The 17531-nt window shown below is 40.5% G+C and overlaps 2 protein-coding genes across 2 annotated transcripts; both read right to left on the minus strand.

The window, feature by feature from the left end:
• Positions 1-3368: 3368 nt before the first annotated feature.
• Positions 3369-8240, minus strand: LOC139566634 (sialic acid synthase-like). The gene is made up of 6 exons (XM_071387871.1): positions 7922-8240; positions 6852-7067; positions 5178-5277; positions 4823-4977; positions 4351-4617; positions 3369-4001 (listed from the first exon to the last, which is right to left on the minus strand). Exons 1-6 carry the CDS (start codon positions 8051-8053, stop codon positions 3792-3794), a joined length of 1080 nt encoding a protein of 359 aa, XP_071243972.1. The 5' UTR covers positions 8054-8240; the 3' UTR covers positions 3369-3791.
• Positions 8241-13644: 5404 nt separating this feature from the next.
• Positions 13645-15703, minus strand: LOC139566689 (sialic acid synthase-like). Its single transcript, XM_071387940.1, has 5 exons — positions 15490-15703; positions 14808-15023; positions 14591-14690; positions 14257-14411; positions 13645-13920 (listed from the first exon to the last, which is right to left on the minus strand). The coding sequence occupies exons 1-5, from the start codon at positions 15619-15621 to the stop codon at positions 13645-13647; spliced, it is 879 nt and encodes a 292-aa protein (XP_071244041.1). The 5' UTR covers positions 15622-15703.
• Between the last annotated feature and the right edge of the window lie 1828 nt (positions 15704-17531).

Consider the following 17531-nt stretch of genomic DNA (forward strand, 5'->3'; position numbering starts at 1 on the left):
GTTAAAGCTAACTTAAATTATCTAGAAAATCTATGGCAAGACATGAAAATGGCTATCTAGCAATGATCAACAATCAAGTTGAGAGCATGAACATTTAAAAAAAAGATTAAAGTACAAATATTGTACAATTCAGATCTGCAAAGCTCTTAAGAGACTTACTTAGAAAGATTCACAGAATCTTCACAAAATACAACATTCACAAAATACAACATGTATTATTGACTCAGGGGGCTGAATACTTATGCAATCAAGATAGTGTTTTCATAAAACACTATTTTACAAAAAAATGTCCACTTTAACATAACTGATTATTTTATGTAATTCGTTGACAAAAAATGACAATCAATTTTAATCACACCTTGTAACACAACAAAATGTGGAAAAAGTCAAGCGGTGTGAATATTTTCTGAAGGCAGTATATATTGTATTACATCCTCCAGGGCCTCACCCGTCTCTCCTTCAAGTCTAACTCCTGGCCTCTCTCTCTGTTTCTGTCTTTCTAAGCAGACTTCACTTACACACCATATAGTCTACTCTAGACAGTGCATGTGATTCCTCTGTTTCTCCGTCTTCCCTTCCAGCCAGCCGTTCCCTTGGCTCATCTACGGCCTAGTCAATGACTTCAAGGCAGCGCAGGTGAGCAGCAACAGCCTGTTCTGCGCCATCGTGCTCCTCTTCATGTTGCTCTTCGTCATCATCTCCATCACCTGCAAGATGAGCAAGGTGCTGGGAGGCCTCATGTTTTTACTGTAAATCTTCTTCCTGGTAACCAGCATCATGCTGGAAGACAAGATTATCACGTGTCCCTTCTCCATCTGAAGGCCCCTCTTCAACCCCAACCTCCTGGAAACACAAACACACCTCTCTCACACACACATACAGTAAACACAATAATTTGATCCTCCCATTGTCAATGGGGGCTGCCATTGGGAGGAGCAGTAGAAAACTAGCCTGACTTGATTGATTTCAAATGCCCGAGCACAACCTGCAGATTATAAATCGTGAACTTTGAGCAGGGAAGACAGACCTGTCGATGAGTGATTCACGATGCTACTGCCCAATGGGATGGGTTTCTCTACACGTCACATGACCATATCCAAGAGCTTCCATTGGTTTAAATCCGTTGACTGACAGACCTGTAGGTTCAGTCCAACCCCAGTTGTAACTAACCTGATTCAGTTAATCAGCCAACTAATTATTAGAATCAGCTGTGCTTGACTATAGTTGGAGCGAAAACCTACAGGACTTTAGCTCACTTGGAAAAGGTTTGGAGAATCCTGACTATAGTAGTATAATTACATCACAACAATTAAGTAATTTTCTTATAAAACTTTATAACATGCCCAATTTTGCCCTACTTGTACCATAGTGATTTGTTATATCACATCCTAGTGAGCATAACTGGTTAAAAATGTATTTTCTAACAGTTTTGCTGCATTAACGTCTTTTGAACCAGTTTTGCTCACTGGGATATACAGTGCCTTCGGAAAGTATTCAGACCCCTTGACTTTTTCCACTGTTAGGTTACAGCCTTATTCTAAAATTGATTGAGGGAGAAAAAGAAAAAAAACACACACCTCATAATGACAAAGCAAAAACAGGTTTTTAGAAATTTGAATATTTAGTCAAAATAAAACATTTACATAAGTATTCAGAGCCTTTACTCAGTACTTTGTTGCAACACCTTTGGCAGCTATTACAGCCTTGAGTCTTCTTGGGCATGACGTGTCAAGCTTGGCAAACCTGTATTTGGGGAGTTTCTCCCATTCTGCTCTGCAGAGCCTCTCAATCTCTGTCAGGTTGCTGCACTGCTATTTCCAGGTCCCTCCAGAGATGTTCAATCGTGTTCAGTCCAGGCTCTGGCTGGGCCACTCAAGGACATTGAGACTTGTTCCGAAGCCACTCCTGCATTGTCTTGGCTGTGTGCTTAGGGTTGTTGTCCCCAGTCTGGAGGTCCTGAGCGCTCTGGAGCAGGTTATCAAGTTTCTCTGTACTTTGCTCCGTTCATCTTTCCCTCGGTCCCGACTAGACTCCCAGTCCCTGCCGCTGAAAAACATCCCCACAGCATAATGCTGCCACTACCATACTTCACCGTAGGGGTGGTGCCAGGTTTTCATTGGACGTGGCACTTGGCATTCAGGCCAAATAGTTCAATCTTGGTTTCATCAGACCAGAGAATCTGGTTTCTCATGGTCGGCATGTCTTTACGTGCCTGTTGGCAAACTCATAGCGGGCTGTCATGTGCCTTTAACTGAGGAGTGGCTTCTGTCTGGCCACTCTACCACAAAGGCCTGATTGGTGGAGTGCTGCAGAGATGGTTGTCCTTCTGGAAGGATCTCCCATCTCCACAGAGGAACTCTGGAGCTCTGTCAGAGTGACCATCAGGTTCTTGGTCATCTCCCTGACCAAGACCCTTCTCCCCCGATTGCGCAGTTTGGCCGGGCGGCCAGCTGTAGGAAGAGTCTTGGTGGTTCTAAACTTCTTCCCTTTAGGAATGAGGCTACTGTGTTCTTGGGGACCTTCAATGCTACATAATTGTTTTTGTTCTCTTCCCCAGATCTGTGCCTCGACATAATCCTGTCTCGGAACTCTACAGACAATTCCTTCGACCTCATGGCTTGGTTTTTGCTCTGACATGCACTGTCAACTGTGGGACCTTATATAGACAGTTGTGTGCCTTTCCAAATCATGTAAAATCAATTGAATTTACCACAGGTGGACTCCAATTAAGTTGTAGAAACATCAAGAACGATCAATGGAAACGGGATGCACCTGAGCTCAATTTCGAGTCTCATAGCAAAGGGTCTGAATACATATGTAAATAAAGATATGTTTTTAATTAAAACATTTGCAAAGATTTATAAAAACCTGTTTTTGCTTTGTCATTATTGGGTATTGTATGTAGATTTCTGAGGACACTTAGATGACAGATAACATCTTAACTTTAGACAGCCACATTAAAGTAAAACACTTTCATATCTAGAGTATAATTTCTTGATCTTTAGTTTTCAAATGGATTCCAGGTAAATCTGGTTGAGAGAATGCCAAGAGTGTGCAAAGCTGTCAAGGCAAAGGGTAGCTACTTTACAGAATCTCAAATATATTTTGATTTGTTTAACACGTTTTGTTAGTACATTATTCCATATGTGTTATTTCATAGTTGATGTCTTCACTATTATTCTACAATGTAGAAAACAGTAAAAATAAAGAAAAACCCTAGAATGAGTAGGAGTGTCAAACTTGACTGGTACTGTACATACGGTATGTTTTCATTTTTGACACTGATTTGTACCAGAATTTTATCACAAAATAATATAATTGCAATCAAGGAGTGTGATTTCGGATGAAAAAGGTAAAGATGACAATCATTAGTGTTTGGCATTTTGTATTTGACATTTTTGTAGTGCAATCAATTGTGCAATTTAACAAAAATGGCCATTTCATTTATACATGAACAGTTAAACATTCAATTAGAACGCAATCATTTCAGTCACTACTGAACATTGTTTGTATTTTCTCTTAACTAGGCACTTTTAGTCAAGTCTGATTCATTGAATGTTTGTTTCCATCTAGTAAAAAAAACAACAACATGAAACCAGAAAAATAAAACATGTCCCGTCAACTGAAACTTCTAGGCCTCTAAATAATATCTGTATTATCGATGTTCCCACAACCACCTTTTCACTTTTCACAGCCTGTAAAAGTGCATTGTGTTGTTTGCTATTGTGGTTAAGGTATTACAATGGTTACAGTAGGCTATTGCCAGGGTGTTACAAGGGTGATTACTCAACTCAGCACTTGATCTTCTTGCCATAGCTTTCGACCACGTCTGGGGTGATACTCTCGTCCTCCTCCACGTCCTCTGTGACGGACTTGCCCACCAGCTGGAAGATGTTCTCGGGGGGAACGCCCTTCGGCTCGCCCACCTTCACCCCCAGCATGTCCATACTCAGCACCGTGCCTTTGGGGATCGCCACCTTGGCCACCACTGATTTCCCCAGCTGGAAGAGAACACAATCAATATATTAAAAGAAGATCTGACATCCTTTCCTGTTTGAAGCAACATTATTGGGCCCAGTACTTGGGTAAATCAACAAACCCTAAAAATCAAAGATCACATAGCCTATAGGGTACAGAGTTTTTCCAGGTCAGGTGACAAGATTAGGGGGAAAAACTCCTGGCCCTAACACACACCCACCTCTGAATTGGAATAAATGCTTAAATAATGTTTGTTAAAAAAATGCCCCCCTTGTCAGATTGCCATTAATCATTGCAGTTGGCCGTCAGGCTATGTGGTCAGAATAACGTCATCTGTTGGAACACAATGAAAAGTGCCCATCCAGGAAGTACCTTATCGTGGCATGGCTTCTCACAGGGCAGCATCTGCTTGATGCTCGTCCCCAGAGACCTCTCCACCAATCGGATGGCTTTCACCAGCTCTGTCAGCTCAGAGGGCTCCAGAGAAGCTTCGTGGTCACTTCCCTTCCAGCTCTTGTCCAGGGTCACGTGACGCTCAATGACCTTTGCCCCCAGCGCCACTGCTGCCACGGAGATGTGGACCCCAGACTCGTGCCCGGAATATCCGATGGGAATATCAGGGAATTCCTTCTGGTATTCCTATGAACAAGATTATGGGTCATTTTCCTGCCTCTAAACATGTATTCTCTCTGGATTTAGCATTAACCACAGACTAACACTAACGGTCCATTGACTTATAACAGAAATAAGATGCACCATGTGTTTAGGGGTGACAAGGTTGACAGCCAACTTTCTGATCTTGCCTGAAACAATTCCTTCGTTCAAACCAATGAAAAACTCTTACTGCGATGACACGCAGGTTGACATCTTCAGCCTCCAATGGGTAGGCACTGGTGCACTGCAGGATGCAGAAGTTCTGATTGTGTTTCTTGACTGTCTGGTAGACCCGTCTCATTGTCTCCATCGACTGCATCCCACTGGATATCACCATGGGGCGACCTAGCATTAAACCAGAGATTTGAGATTAATTTCACCAACAGCAAAAAACGCTTCGCTTTATCCTTGATATTCAACATTTTTTACTACACTTTCAGGGGTATAAAGTAGACCAAATAATCAAAATACCTCAGAAGCTAAAATGTTAATTTAGCAGCCTAAGACAACAAATATCTATCATACTGTAAAGTTTAATCACTGACCTTTTTTTGCAGTCTTTTCCAGATAGGGAAAGTTGTTGGTGTCCCCTGAACCAACTTTGAAGAAGGGCACATCAAGCTCGTGTAGGAACTCCACAGCCATCTAACAAGAGATATACAACAAATAATTAATACAGTTTTTATATGCATTATACAGGCATATTCAATATAGTACCACAGTAGGAGTCATAATAGCCCCCAATAAACCTAGCAGTCAAACAGGGAAATGGTTCCAATTGTTTTTCCCCCATTCATTTTTCCCATAGGGCATTTCAGTAACACTTAAAATAAAAGGCTGTGTTTCATGTAGGATTACCCTGGTGTGCTGTTTTGATAACCGTGTAAATCTCTCTAGGAGAAGGTGACGTAACAATATACTAGCCTGTATTTACCCCACAAAAATGAAATGCTAATTAGCTGCTAATGTGGCTATCATAAAAAACGACAAATACCATGAACTGGATGACATGAGTCGAGGCAAAGGTAAGAATCTCTGGATAAATGTACTAATGTTAGCTAAATGTACTAATTAATAAATTGGCTACACTTCTTTAAAATGTACAATCCTGTGAACTGTCTTGTGCAAGTTTTAAATGGACAATATCTGTCAGCAAAGGTGTCAGTTAGAGATGAAGTTCAGGAGTGCAGGGATTTGTAGTTTTGCATGTCTACTTTGATGCTAATTAGCATTTTCGAATCTGAGCGTAAATAGTAGAGGTCGACCGATTAATCGGAAAGGCTTGTATTTCTGTGTGTTATGTTATAATTAAGTCTATGATTTGATAGAGCAGTCTGACTGAGCGATGGTAGGCACCAGCAGGCTCGTAAGCATTCATTCAACAGCACTTTCGTGCGTTTTGTCAGCCGCTCTTCACAATGCTTCAAGCATTGCTCTGTTTATGACTTCAAGCCGATCAACTCCCGACCCAAGACTCATGTTAAAAGGAACCACCAGCTTTCATATGTTCTCATGTTCTGAGCAAGGAACTTAAACCTTAGCTTTCTTACATGGCACATATTGCACTTTTACTTTCTTCTCCAACACTTTGATTTTGCATTATTTAAACCAAAATGAACATGTTCCATTCTATTTGAGGCTAAATTTATTTTATTGATGTATTATATTAAGTTAAAATAAGTGTTCATTCAGTATTGTTGTAAATGTCATTACAAATAAATTAAATAATAATAAATTAAATAAAATAATTATTATATATATATATATATTTTTTTTAAAATCGGCATCGGCTTTTTTGGGTCCTCCAATAATTGGTATCGGCGTTGAAAAATCATAAATCGGTCGATCTCTAGTAAATAGAGCTGAATATATTAATAAAAGTCACCCTGTCAGATTGAGATCTACCTGGTTATCAAAACATCACTTGAAAATTTCATCTGAGCTCCTAGAGTGTGCGGCTCGCCTTAATTTTCAAGTTTTCTACTCCGCTAAACCAGCACCTCGCCTAAATAGGTGTGCGTTTCTTTTTCTTCTAGACTATCAAAACATCACACCTGGGTAAGGATACAGGAAACACAGCCCTTATTTACGGCGTTTCTAAAATTCCCAATGGGAAAAAATTTGAACCATTTCCCTATTTGACTGCTAGATTTAATGGGTATTATGACACCTTCACTATGGGGCTCTACGGGCCTATTCCACATCACCATCATTCTTACCTCATCCATTCCTGAAGCAGTAAAGAAAATTCCAACCTCCTTTGCATAATTCTGAAGCTCTACGTATTGTATATGACTGAACTCAAGGTGGCGCTTGTGCTCTCCGTACGTCTTTCCCCAGGATTGTTTGGAGGTGTAGGGACGCTCCAGAGCACGCTTGTTGAACTTGTGCTCAAGTTCACTCTTCTGAAACTTGGCGCAGTCTGCCCCACAGTCCTGTGAATTGATTTTCAATATGAGTAGGGTCACATAGTTGTAAAATGTGTTACCAATGAGGATGAGGGAACCTTGTTTCAAATCTTCTCTCATTGATTGAGACAGGTGGGTCCACACCCCAAAGTGCCACATGTCATGATGACACTTCACCTGTCTCGAACAATGAGAGAAGATTTGAAATAGACAAGATGGCGACAAAGACATTGTTGGATTACTCATGGAGCACAACATTAATACATTTAAAAACGCATCACCTGCAACTGGACACTGACATTTTAGAAGATAAATGTTTGGCTGAATCAAAAACAAAGATAGTATCGCCAATTTAAGGTTGGTCGAAATGTCACTGTGCTACACCAAACAGTACCTAACCTGTAACTAAGGCAAGAAAGCCATTTCACTGTACTTGTGCACGTGAAATTAAAAAGCTTAAACTTAACTTGAATGGATACCAAAAATCTTTGGTTAAATCACATTATCACGTAAATCTGTAACTAACACACCCACTGCCTTTTCATAAAACAGTCAAATGGTGTGATAATTTTGTGTATATGAGGTTGGGTATCTGTTATGCCACATCTCTGGCTCTGGTAGGAATTCCGTATCCACCATTATCAGTCCTTACTAAGTTGACCAATAGATGCCCATGGTCTCAACGTCACGATTTTAAATACAGCCCCAGCAAGCAACAGAGCAGTTAGCAGCAGAGCTACTGTCATTTTACAGTTCTGTGGGCACTGGAATCTACTTCAAAGTAAAGTAGCTGCTAGTTTACTAGCAAGTAAGCCAGTACCATGGTCCCCAATACAGCAGCTGAGTTAAGATAACTGATTAAAGCATGCTACTAACATTACCTTAGCCATCTTGATCATTTTCTTGGCAATTTCGATATCTCCCTGGTGGTTCTGTCCAATTTCTGCAATAATGAAACAGGGGTTAGAACCCCCAATCATCCTGCCAGGACAAAGCTCGAATTTCAGAGGCATTTTGGAAATGTGATAAATGCGGTTTCCTAAAATGTTTGTAGCGATAAGATGTTCGCTTGCTCTGAGCCAGTAGTACAGAGACAGTCAGGTGTGGGTTCTCGCGGAAAAGTTCGAGCTAATTTACACGTTGCACATCCGGAATCCACGTGGTTTCCTCTCCACTCATGTTTCAAAATAAAGGTTCTCCATTCACTCACAGGTAATTGGTTTTGTAATTTAATATAAAACATTTATTTGTTTTTGGATTTTTATTTGAAATTAAGTTTAGTTTAGTTCGTTTTCAGACTTGATGTACTAGTTTTTATTCAGTTTCGCTTATGTATTATTTCGTTTCAGTTTTAATTTTAGGGACAGAAAGTAGCTTATTGGTGGAATACTGGGAGCCATTTATGTTTACTAGGCCTATAGTATAGATTTTGGGGATGTCACTTCGTGCCAATGGGGGGGCATTAAAACGTAAAGTGATGGGCCAGGTCATATGTTTGGCTAGCTCAATCTTGATGTGACTTTGATTTAAAAGAATAATAGCCTAGACTGGTGCAATAAATATGGTGAAAGGAAACTCTCTTGCCCATGTTTACACCAATCCAAAGCTTTTTTAAACTTTAGTAGTACATGTTAAAAGAATCAAGTAGCCTACCTTTACCTTTATCTGAGTGAAAGACAGAGAAGGAGGGGGGGGACAAATGAAGTCAAGGCACATGCTATGTTTATGTAATATTGTAGAGTTTTGAAACTGAAAAACCCATTTTTGGATGACAGCCAGGTGTATTTTGTTACACCAAAATTAACATCTGTTTTCGAGGAATGAGGATCAATAGTCCGCCACACAAACCTTTTTAAATTGTCCACAATGAACGCTTGTGACGCAGTGTAAATATTATGTAACTAATAACATTTTCAGCCAGAGTTATTAAGGTTAAACGTATGATTCACTAACACCTTCAAATAAGGTTAATAAAAAACAGCTGCAACAAAAGCAAAAACAACAGCAAAAAAATCCATGTTATGTTTATGTCATATTTTTGTTAAACAGAAATGAACATCAGTTTTTTTTATGATGCAGGTCAACAATCCACCACACAAATGTTTTTAAATTGCCAACAATGAACACTTATTATGTAGTGTTAAATACTCCTGGCTCCTCGCATAGTCTTTAGACTTGACAGGCTCGATGAATAAATTAACCAGTGCTTCTTTTCTCTTTTTAAACTAATTTGAATGAGGTTGCCAAGTTTCTGCTCTCTGCTACTGGTTGCCGTTGACGTGGAGCTACTAATAGCTGGAGGCTGTCTCAACTTGTTTATCTTGATTTTATTTGATCTCTGTTCCACACTGGCTGCCATCTTCTGACACTACAATACATTTCCTTTTGTCCTTTCCAGTAATGTACTCTAAATAATCTCCTACGGGGTTTTGCCTTTCTCCACTGATAGCCAGTGATGCACAAAAACATCGCCATCTACTGGAAGCATTTTAACCGCCGGAAGCTTGAAAACCAATGACGTGTATATACCCTGGATTGCTATTGGTACTCCGTTGTAGGAGCAGTCCTCCATAGGAATGAATGTAATTCTACAGTATTTAAATTAAATATTTCAAGGAAAAAAATACATGTATTTAAGTATGTTTTGTTGTTGTAGTGGGCACAGTAAAAGTAGTACTCTCTCTAAAAAAAAAAGACTAAGAAATGTTTAATATATTTTTTATGTTTAGCTCACATAATCTAATTTCAAAGTATGCTTTAAGGTGTGTGTAATATAATACACATGTCAAAAACTAATGTAGACATTAATAAATGCATTTCTATAGCTTCCAAAATATTTTTACTAATGAGGAGTGGCCATGTTCTGTTATAATCTCCACCCGGCACAGCCAGAATAGGACTGGCCACCCCTCATAGCCTGGTTCCTCTCTAGGTTTCTTCCTAGGTTTTGGCCTTTCTAGGGAGTTTTTCCTAGCCACCGTGCTTCTACACCTGCATTGCTTGCTGTTTGGGGTTTTAGGCTGGGTTTCTGTACAGCACTTTGAGATATCAGCTGATGTAAGAAGGGCTATATAAATACATTTGATTTGATGAGTGCCAAGATGGCTATGCGGTGGCTTCAATACAGCGCCCCCTGTCAGTAATTCAGGGTTTATACACATCAGTGTCGAAAACCCCAGTAGTAAAAAAAAAAAAAAAGGGCTTAAATTGTAGTTTCAGTATAGTTTTTCAAATGTTTTTCTTAATTATTTAATTTCAGGTTACTAAATAGTTTTTCCAATTTTATTTTTGACTTTAGTTTAAGTTGTTACACTTACATGTTATTCAATCATTTCCCCCACATCTCTCGCGTGCTTGAACGTGCCTCTGCGTAGCCAAGAGCTACAATAGAACTTGGTTCTATTTGAGATGCACCGTGTGTTGACTGTCGCCTCATTGGATATCAGGAAAAAGATACAAACACACGTTGATGTTTGAAATACACGAGGAGAGATTCATTAAAGATAATTAACTAGGTTTCTCTTTTCATCTGTGGATTTATCGTTGGAGTAGAGAAACACACGATTTTGTACGACTCCGGGTCAAAATTATGCATATTTTCCTGTTTTTAGCTGGTTCTTGTACGTCAGGTAAAATAGCATCTCAATATTAATCTCCCAGGACAAACTAACTAGCAACAGCTAGCTACCTAAATGTCCATGATTGTTTCGACCTGTTCTGAGCCAATTGCAATATTCCTAAGTCCTTTTTTGTGGCACCTGACCACACGACTGAACAGTAGTCAAAGTGCAACAAAACTAGGGCCTGTAGGACCTGCCTTGTTGATAGTGTTGTTAAAAAGGCAGAGCATCATTTATTATAGACATACTTCTCCCCATCTTAGCTACTACTGCATCAATATGTTTTGACCATGACAGTTTACAATCTAGGGTTACTCCAAGCAGTTTAGTCATCTCAACCTGCTCAATTTCCACATTATTTATTACAATATTTAGTTGAGCTTTAGGATTCAGTGAGTGTTTTGTTCCAAATTTAATGCTTTAAGTTTTAGAAATATTTAGGGCTAACTTATTCCTTGCCACCCACTCTGAAACTAACTGCAGCTCTTTGTTGAGTGTTGCAGTCATTTCAGTCACTGTAGTAGCTGACGTGTATAGTGTTGAGTCATCCGCATACATAGACACTGGCTTTACTCAGTCAGTGACTCTAAGCACACAGAAATTGAGCTCAGGTGCATCCTGTTTCCATTGATCGTCCTTGAGATGTTGCTGCAACTTGATTGGAGTCCACCTGTGGTAAACTAAATTGATTCAACATGATTTGGAAAGGCACATACCTGTCAGTAAAAGGCACATGACATCCCGCCTGGAGTTTGCCAAAAGGCACCTAAAGGACTCTCAGACTATGAGAAACAAGATTCTCTGGTCTGATGAAACCAAGATTGAACTATTTCGCTTGAATGCCAAGCGTCACATCTGGAGGAAATCAAGCACCGCTCATCACCTGGCCAATACCATACCTACTGTGAAGCATGGTGGTGGCAGCATCATGTTGTGGGGATGTTTTTCAGAAGCAGGAACTGGGAGACTAGTCAGGATCGAGGGAAAGATGAACTGAGCAAAGTACAAGGATCGAGAGATCCTTGATGAAAACCTTCTCCAGAGCGCTCAGGACCTCAGACCGGGGCGAAGTTCACCTTCCCACAAGACAACAACCCTAAGCACACAGCCAAGACAACGCAGGAGTGGCTTCGAGCAAGTCTCTGAATGTCCTTGAGTGGCCCAGCCACAGCCCGGACTTGAACCTGATCGAACATCTCTGGAGAGACCTGAAAATAGCTGTCTAGCTGTCCCCATCCAACCTGACAGAGCTTGAGAGGATTTGCAGAGACAAATGGGTGAAATACCCCAAATACAGGTGTGCCAAGCATGTAGTGTCATACCCAAGAAGACTTGAGACTGTAATCGCTCCCACACTCTTGGCATTATCTCAACCAGTTTCACCTGGAATGTTTTTCCAACATTCTTGAAGGAATTCTCACATATGCTGAGCACTTGTTGGTTGCTTTTCCTTCACTCTGCTGTACAACTCATCCCAAACCATCTCAATTGAACTGAGGTTGGGTGATAGTGGAGGCCAGGTCTTCTGATGCAGCACTCTATCACTCTCCTTATTGGTCAAATAGCCCTTACACAGCCTGGAGGTGTGTTGGGTCATTGTCCTGTTGAAAAACAAATGATAGTCCCACTAAGCGTAAACCGGATGGGATGGTGTATGGCTGCAGAATGCTGTGGTAGCCATGCTGGTTAAGTGGGCCTTGAATTCTATATAAATCAGACAGTGTCACCAGCAAAGCACTTTTACACCTCCTTCTCCATGCTTCACGGTGGGAACCACACATGAGGAGATCATCTGTTCACCTACTCTGCGTCTCACAAAGACCAAAAATATATATATATATATTTATATACCAAAAATATACAATTTGGACTCATCAGACCAAAGGACAGATTTTCACCGGTCTAATGTCCAATGCTCGTGTTTCTTAGCCCAAGCAAGTCTCTTCTTATTATTGGTGTCCTTTACTAGTGGTTTCTTTGCAGCAATTAGACCATAAAGGCCTGATTCATGCAGTCTTCTCTGAACAGTTGATGTTGAGATGTGTCTGTTACTTGAACTTTGTGAAGCGTTCATTTGGGCTGCAATCTGAAGTGCAGTTAACTCTAATGAACTTATCCTCTGCAGCAGAGTTAACTCTGGGTCTTCCTTTCCTGTGGCGGTCCTCATGAGAGCCAGATTCATCATAGCGCTTGATGGTTTTTGTGACTGCACTTGAATAAACTTTTTTTCCGGATTGACTGACCTTCATGTCTTAAAGTAATGATGCTTATTTGAGCTGTTCTTGCCATAATAAGGACTTGGTCTTTTACCAAATATGGCTATCTTCTGTATACCGCCCCTACCTTGTCACAACACAACTGATTGGCTCAAATGCATTATGAAGGAAAGAAATTCCACAAATTAACCTTTAACAAGGCACACCTGTTAATTGAAATGCATTCCAGGTGACCAAACTCATGAAGCTGGTTGAGAGAATGTCAAGAGTGTGCAGAGCTGTCATCAAGGCAAGGATGGCTACGTTGAAGAATCTCAAATATAAATATGTTTTGATTTGTTTAACACTTTTTTGGTTACTACATGATTCCATATGTGTTATTTTATAGTTTTGTTGAAAATAGTAAAAATAAATTAAAACCCTTGAATGAGTAGGTGTGTCCAAACTTTTGACTGGTACTGTATGTAAATGTGTTATTTCAGTTTTACATTTGTTATTAATTAGCAAAAATGTCTAAAACCCTTTTTTTGTCTTTGTCATTATGGGGTATTGTGTGTAGATTGATGAGAGAGAAAAAACCAATTTAATACATTTTAGAATAAGGCTGTAATGTAACGTAACGTAATGTGGAAAAGGGAAGGGGTCTGAATACTTTCTGAATGCACTGTATGTCAAAATATACTAAATAAATATTTTCCCTTTGCCATTCATAGTAATAACAGTCTCCAAAAATGATGTCATATTTATTTTCATTTAAACCTCCCGAGGCTAACTCACCTTGTCATGGCAGGCTTTCTCACAGGGTAGCATCTGTTTGACGCCCGTGCCTTGGGCCCGCTCCACCAGGCGGATGGCTCTGACCAGCTCTGTCAGCTCAGAAGGCTCCAGTGACGCCTCGTGGTCGTTGCCCTTCCAGCTCTTGTCCAGGGTCACGTGACGCTCCACGACTTTTGCCCCCATTGCCACTGCTGCCACGGTGATGCTGATTCCCCTCTCATGGCCAGAATATCCGATGGGAATATCAGGGAATTCCTTCTGGTATTCCTACAGTATCAGGAAAAGGAAGAGTAAAATTCCATTGGTCAATTCATTTCCTTCAGTGGTGGCCTGAACAGAAATATGTCAAATTCTTGTTTTCTCTCTCTCTCTCTCTCTCTCTCTCTCTCTCTCTCTCTCTCTCTCTCTCTCTCTCTCTCTCTCTCTCTCTCTCTCTCTCTCTCTCTCTCTCTCTCTCTCTCTCTCTCTCTCTCTTTCTTTTCCATCGCTGTGCACTTGACTCAACCTATGTTTCCTTATGATGTTACTCTGGGGTGACAACAGATAACTTGCTGTTCCTGCCTGACAACCCTTTCCTTGTAATAAACCAATGGGAAGTCTTACTGCTATGACACGTAGGTTGACATCCTCAGGGTCCAATGGGTAGGCACTGGTGCACTGTAGGATGGTGAAGTTCTGATTGTGTTCCTTGACCGTCTGATAGACTCGTCTCATTGTCGCCATTGACTGCATCCCACTGGATATCACCATAGGCCGTCCTGAGGTTAAACAAAGTTGTAATTTCAACAGTAACTAACTTTACTGATATGCCGCATATTACACATGTTGACACTGCACATTCAGAGAACATAAAATTGGTAACATTTAACTTCTACCACAGTAACAGGTGGCAAAGATGTAGTACATATATAACACAGTGTTAACTTAAATCACTGACCTTTTTTTGCAGTCAGTTCCAGACAGGGGAAATTGTTGGCATCGCATGAGGCAACTTTGAAGAAGGGCACATCAAGCTCATCCAGGAACTCCACAGCCATGTAACAAGCGACGCAAAGCAGTTGGGATAGTCATGCATGTTTTGCTTGAAATCCGGAATATAAACACAGTCACAGCAGACGAATTCAATAGACATTTATCATGGAATAACCTCTTACCTTGTCCATTCCAGAAGCGGTGAAGAAGATTCCAACCTCCTTTGCATATATCTGGAGCTCTCTATAGTGTTCATGACTGAACTCCAGATGACGTTTGTGCTCTCCGTACGTCTTTCCCCAGGATTGTTTGGAGGTGTAGGGACTCTCCAGAGTACGCTTGTTGAACTTGTGCTCAAGTTCACTCTTCTGAAACTTGGCGCAGTCTGCCCCACAGTCCTGTGAATTGATGCCAACATGAGTAATAGCATCAAACACACACACACACACACACATACTGTGCAAATCCATGTACAGCAGCAGTACACTATCAGGATCATAGCAGAAAATACCTTTCCCCTCAGTCATGCCATTTCTACATTAGCTTTTGATTTGAGGTTATTAAGGGACGATTTACATGGGAGGGATGCAGGATGACTAAGTTGCCCCACACTCATACATGTATATGTGTGCCTTTCTATCCGATTCTCCCAGAGAATCTTGTCACCCAATCTATTGTATTAAACTGAAGCTTAAGCCACACTAAAGGGCAGTTAGGCTAACACAGATTAAGCCTAGTCCTGGACAAAAAAAAAGACTTTCACTGAAGACCATATTCTGTATTCAGCATGCTTTTTGTCCATAACTGTGTCCAGGAAACCAGTCCTTACAGTCTTACAATGTCTCTTCATTTAGCTTCCATTACCTTGGCCATCTTGATCATTTTCTTTGCGATTTCGATATCTCCTTGGTGGTTCTGTCCAATTTCTGCAATAATGAAACAGGGGTTAGAACCCCCAATCATCCTGCCAGGACCAAGTTCGAATTTCAGAGGCATTTTCAAAATAAACGTGAGAAATTAAGTTGGTAAATGATTAAAAGTCTATGGCAAATAACATTTTAAGGATGAGATTGTCAGAGGCAATCTTGCACAGTGGAAAATGGAAGAAATTGCTTATCGTCTGCCCTTTTATCCAAATCCTTAAAGTCAGCCCATCCAATGATATGCCAGTATCCTGACCAGTTATGCAAAAAGTGACAGGTAGGGCCTATTGTTTTTTTTAGCCTGGGTGCCAGTCTGTTTCTTTTCACCTTATGGAACTGTTCTCACGTTATTGTCATTTGACAAGAGCTCAAACAAATCTGGAACCAGGCAACAAAAAACCCACAAATGAGATGTAAATAAGGATATTTGCAAATATATTCAATAAGGAAATGGGTACAGTGATACCGAGTTTTCTCTAACGCACAGTTTAGACAATTAGTGAAGGAGATAGTCTTGTACGTAGGCTGTTGTCTTTTTTTTACTGGAAGAAAGACCCACGTTGTACGCAGCTTTTAAAAAACATGATTTACGTTGAGTGTAAAATACTGTTTTATATTACTGCTTCATATCTTTACCTTTTCATAGCATTATATCCTCTTTGATTGTTTTTATACATCCGTAAGAGATTGAAAGTAGTGCTAGGTTTAAGCTCTTTGTGTATGACAAGTTTAGTGGACTGCAGTGGACTGTAGGAATGTGTAGTCCCAATAACTCAAGGCCTCTACTGACTGATTAGAAGTCCTGTGATATGCACAGAGAAATCCTGGGTGGTGGAAAAGTACTGAAGTACATATTTGTGGAAGGGAGGGGGTGAGAGCTGAGGGTGTACGTGGACACGGCACTGTATTGAATGTATGTATTCAGCTGGACATCTTTGTTGAGTACACGTTTGAAACGTCACTTTGAGTTTGGGCTCTTTTGTATGATAAATATATTTATGGTATATTGAGATACTGGTCTTCTTATCGATTGGCATTGTCGCCAGGATATCACGGTTAAGGAACAGAGAGTTTTCCGTAGAGAGTGAAGTTTCAAAAGTTTAAACAAATCGTAGATATGGCCATTTAGGAAACATCCTGTGTGTGTGTGTGTGTGTGTGTGTGTGTGTGTGTGTGTGTGTGTGTGTGTGTGTGTGTGTGTGTGTGTGTGTGTGTGTGTGTGTGCGTGCGTGCGTGCGTGCGTGCGTGCGTGCGTGCGTGCGTGCGTGCGTGCGTGCGTGCGTGCGTGACAGGTGGATAGTGCAACCGTTACTAAATCCGAGGGGATAGAGATAGTATTTAGGACTTAACAGCGTATGGTTCTGGGGTGGAGATTCCCACAGGAGAAGAATATATTGTACATGTACAAAATATTCCAAAATAAATGAATGAATCCAGAAATTTAGACTGGAAAATTAACACAATTAGTGAATTACGATTGGTGCCGAAAGGATACATTGTAAAAACATCACAATATAACCCACAACTTGGAATTAAAGTCGTTTTTTAGAAGGAGTCACTGCTTATTGGGAATAAACTTGGGTTCCAATATAGGAATATGATGGGAATGAGAGCCATTGTCAGTTCATTGAACCTATACAGGAGAGGGAGAGGCAAGGACTGAGAGCTTTGTGGTGATATGGCTCTTCATGCCTCCCAATCCACTGACTGGTGGGCACAAACAGTGAAGCAAACAGAAGAGAAGTTTAAAAGTGTGTATAAAGGTTATCACAGTAAGTTTCCAGAGACAAGAAAGGACGTCTCAGGGGATGTGTTAAAGGAAGTGATCATGGTATGTTATCACTGAGCTATAATATGAACTACAGACAGCCTCAAAGATGTCTGAAAACCGATTTGTGGGGGCTGACATCTTGCTAGTTCCTGTTTCAGTAGCTCATTAGTATATGACCACTGGCACTAGAGCCCAGCCAAGACGTGCATTCC

The sequence above is a fragment of the Salvelinus alpinus genome, chromosome 39 (assembly GCF_045679555.1).
Source record: "Salvelinus alpinus chromosome 39, SLU_Salpinus.1, whole genome shotgun sequence".
NCBI classification, from domain to species: domain Eukaryota; kingdom Metazoa; phylum Chordata; class Actinopteri; order Salmoniformes; family Salmonidae; genus Salvelinus; species Salvelinus alpinus.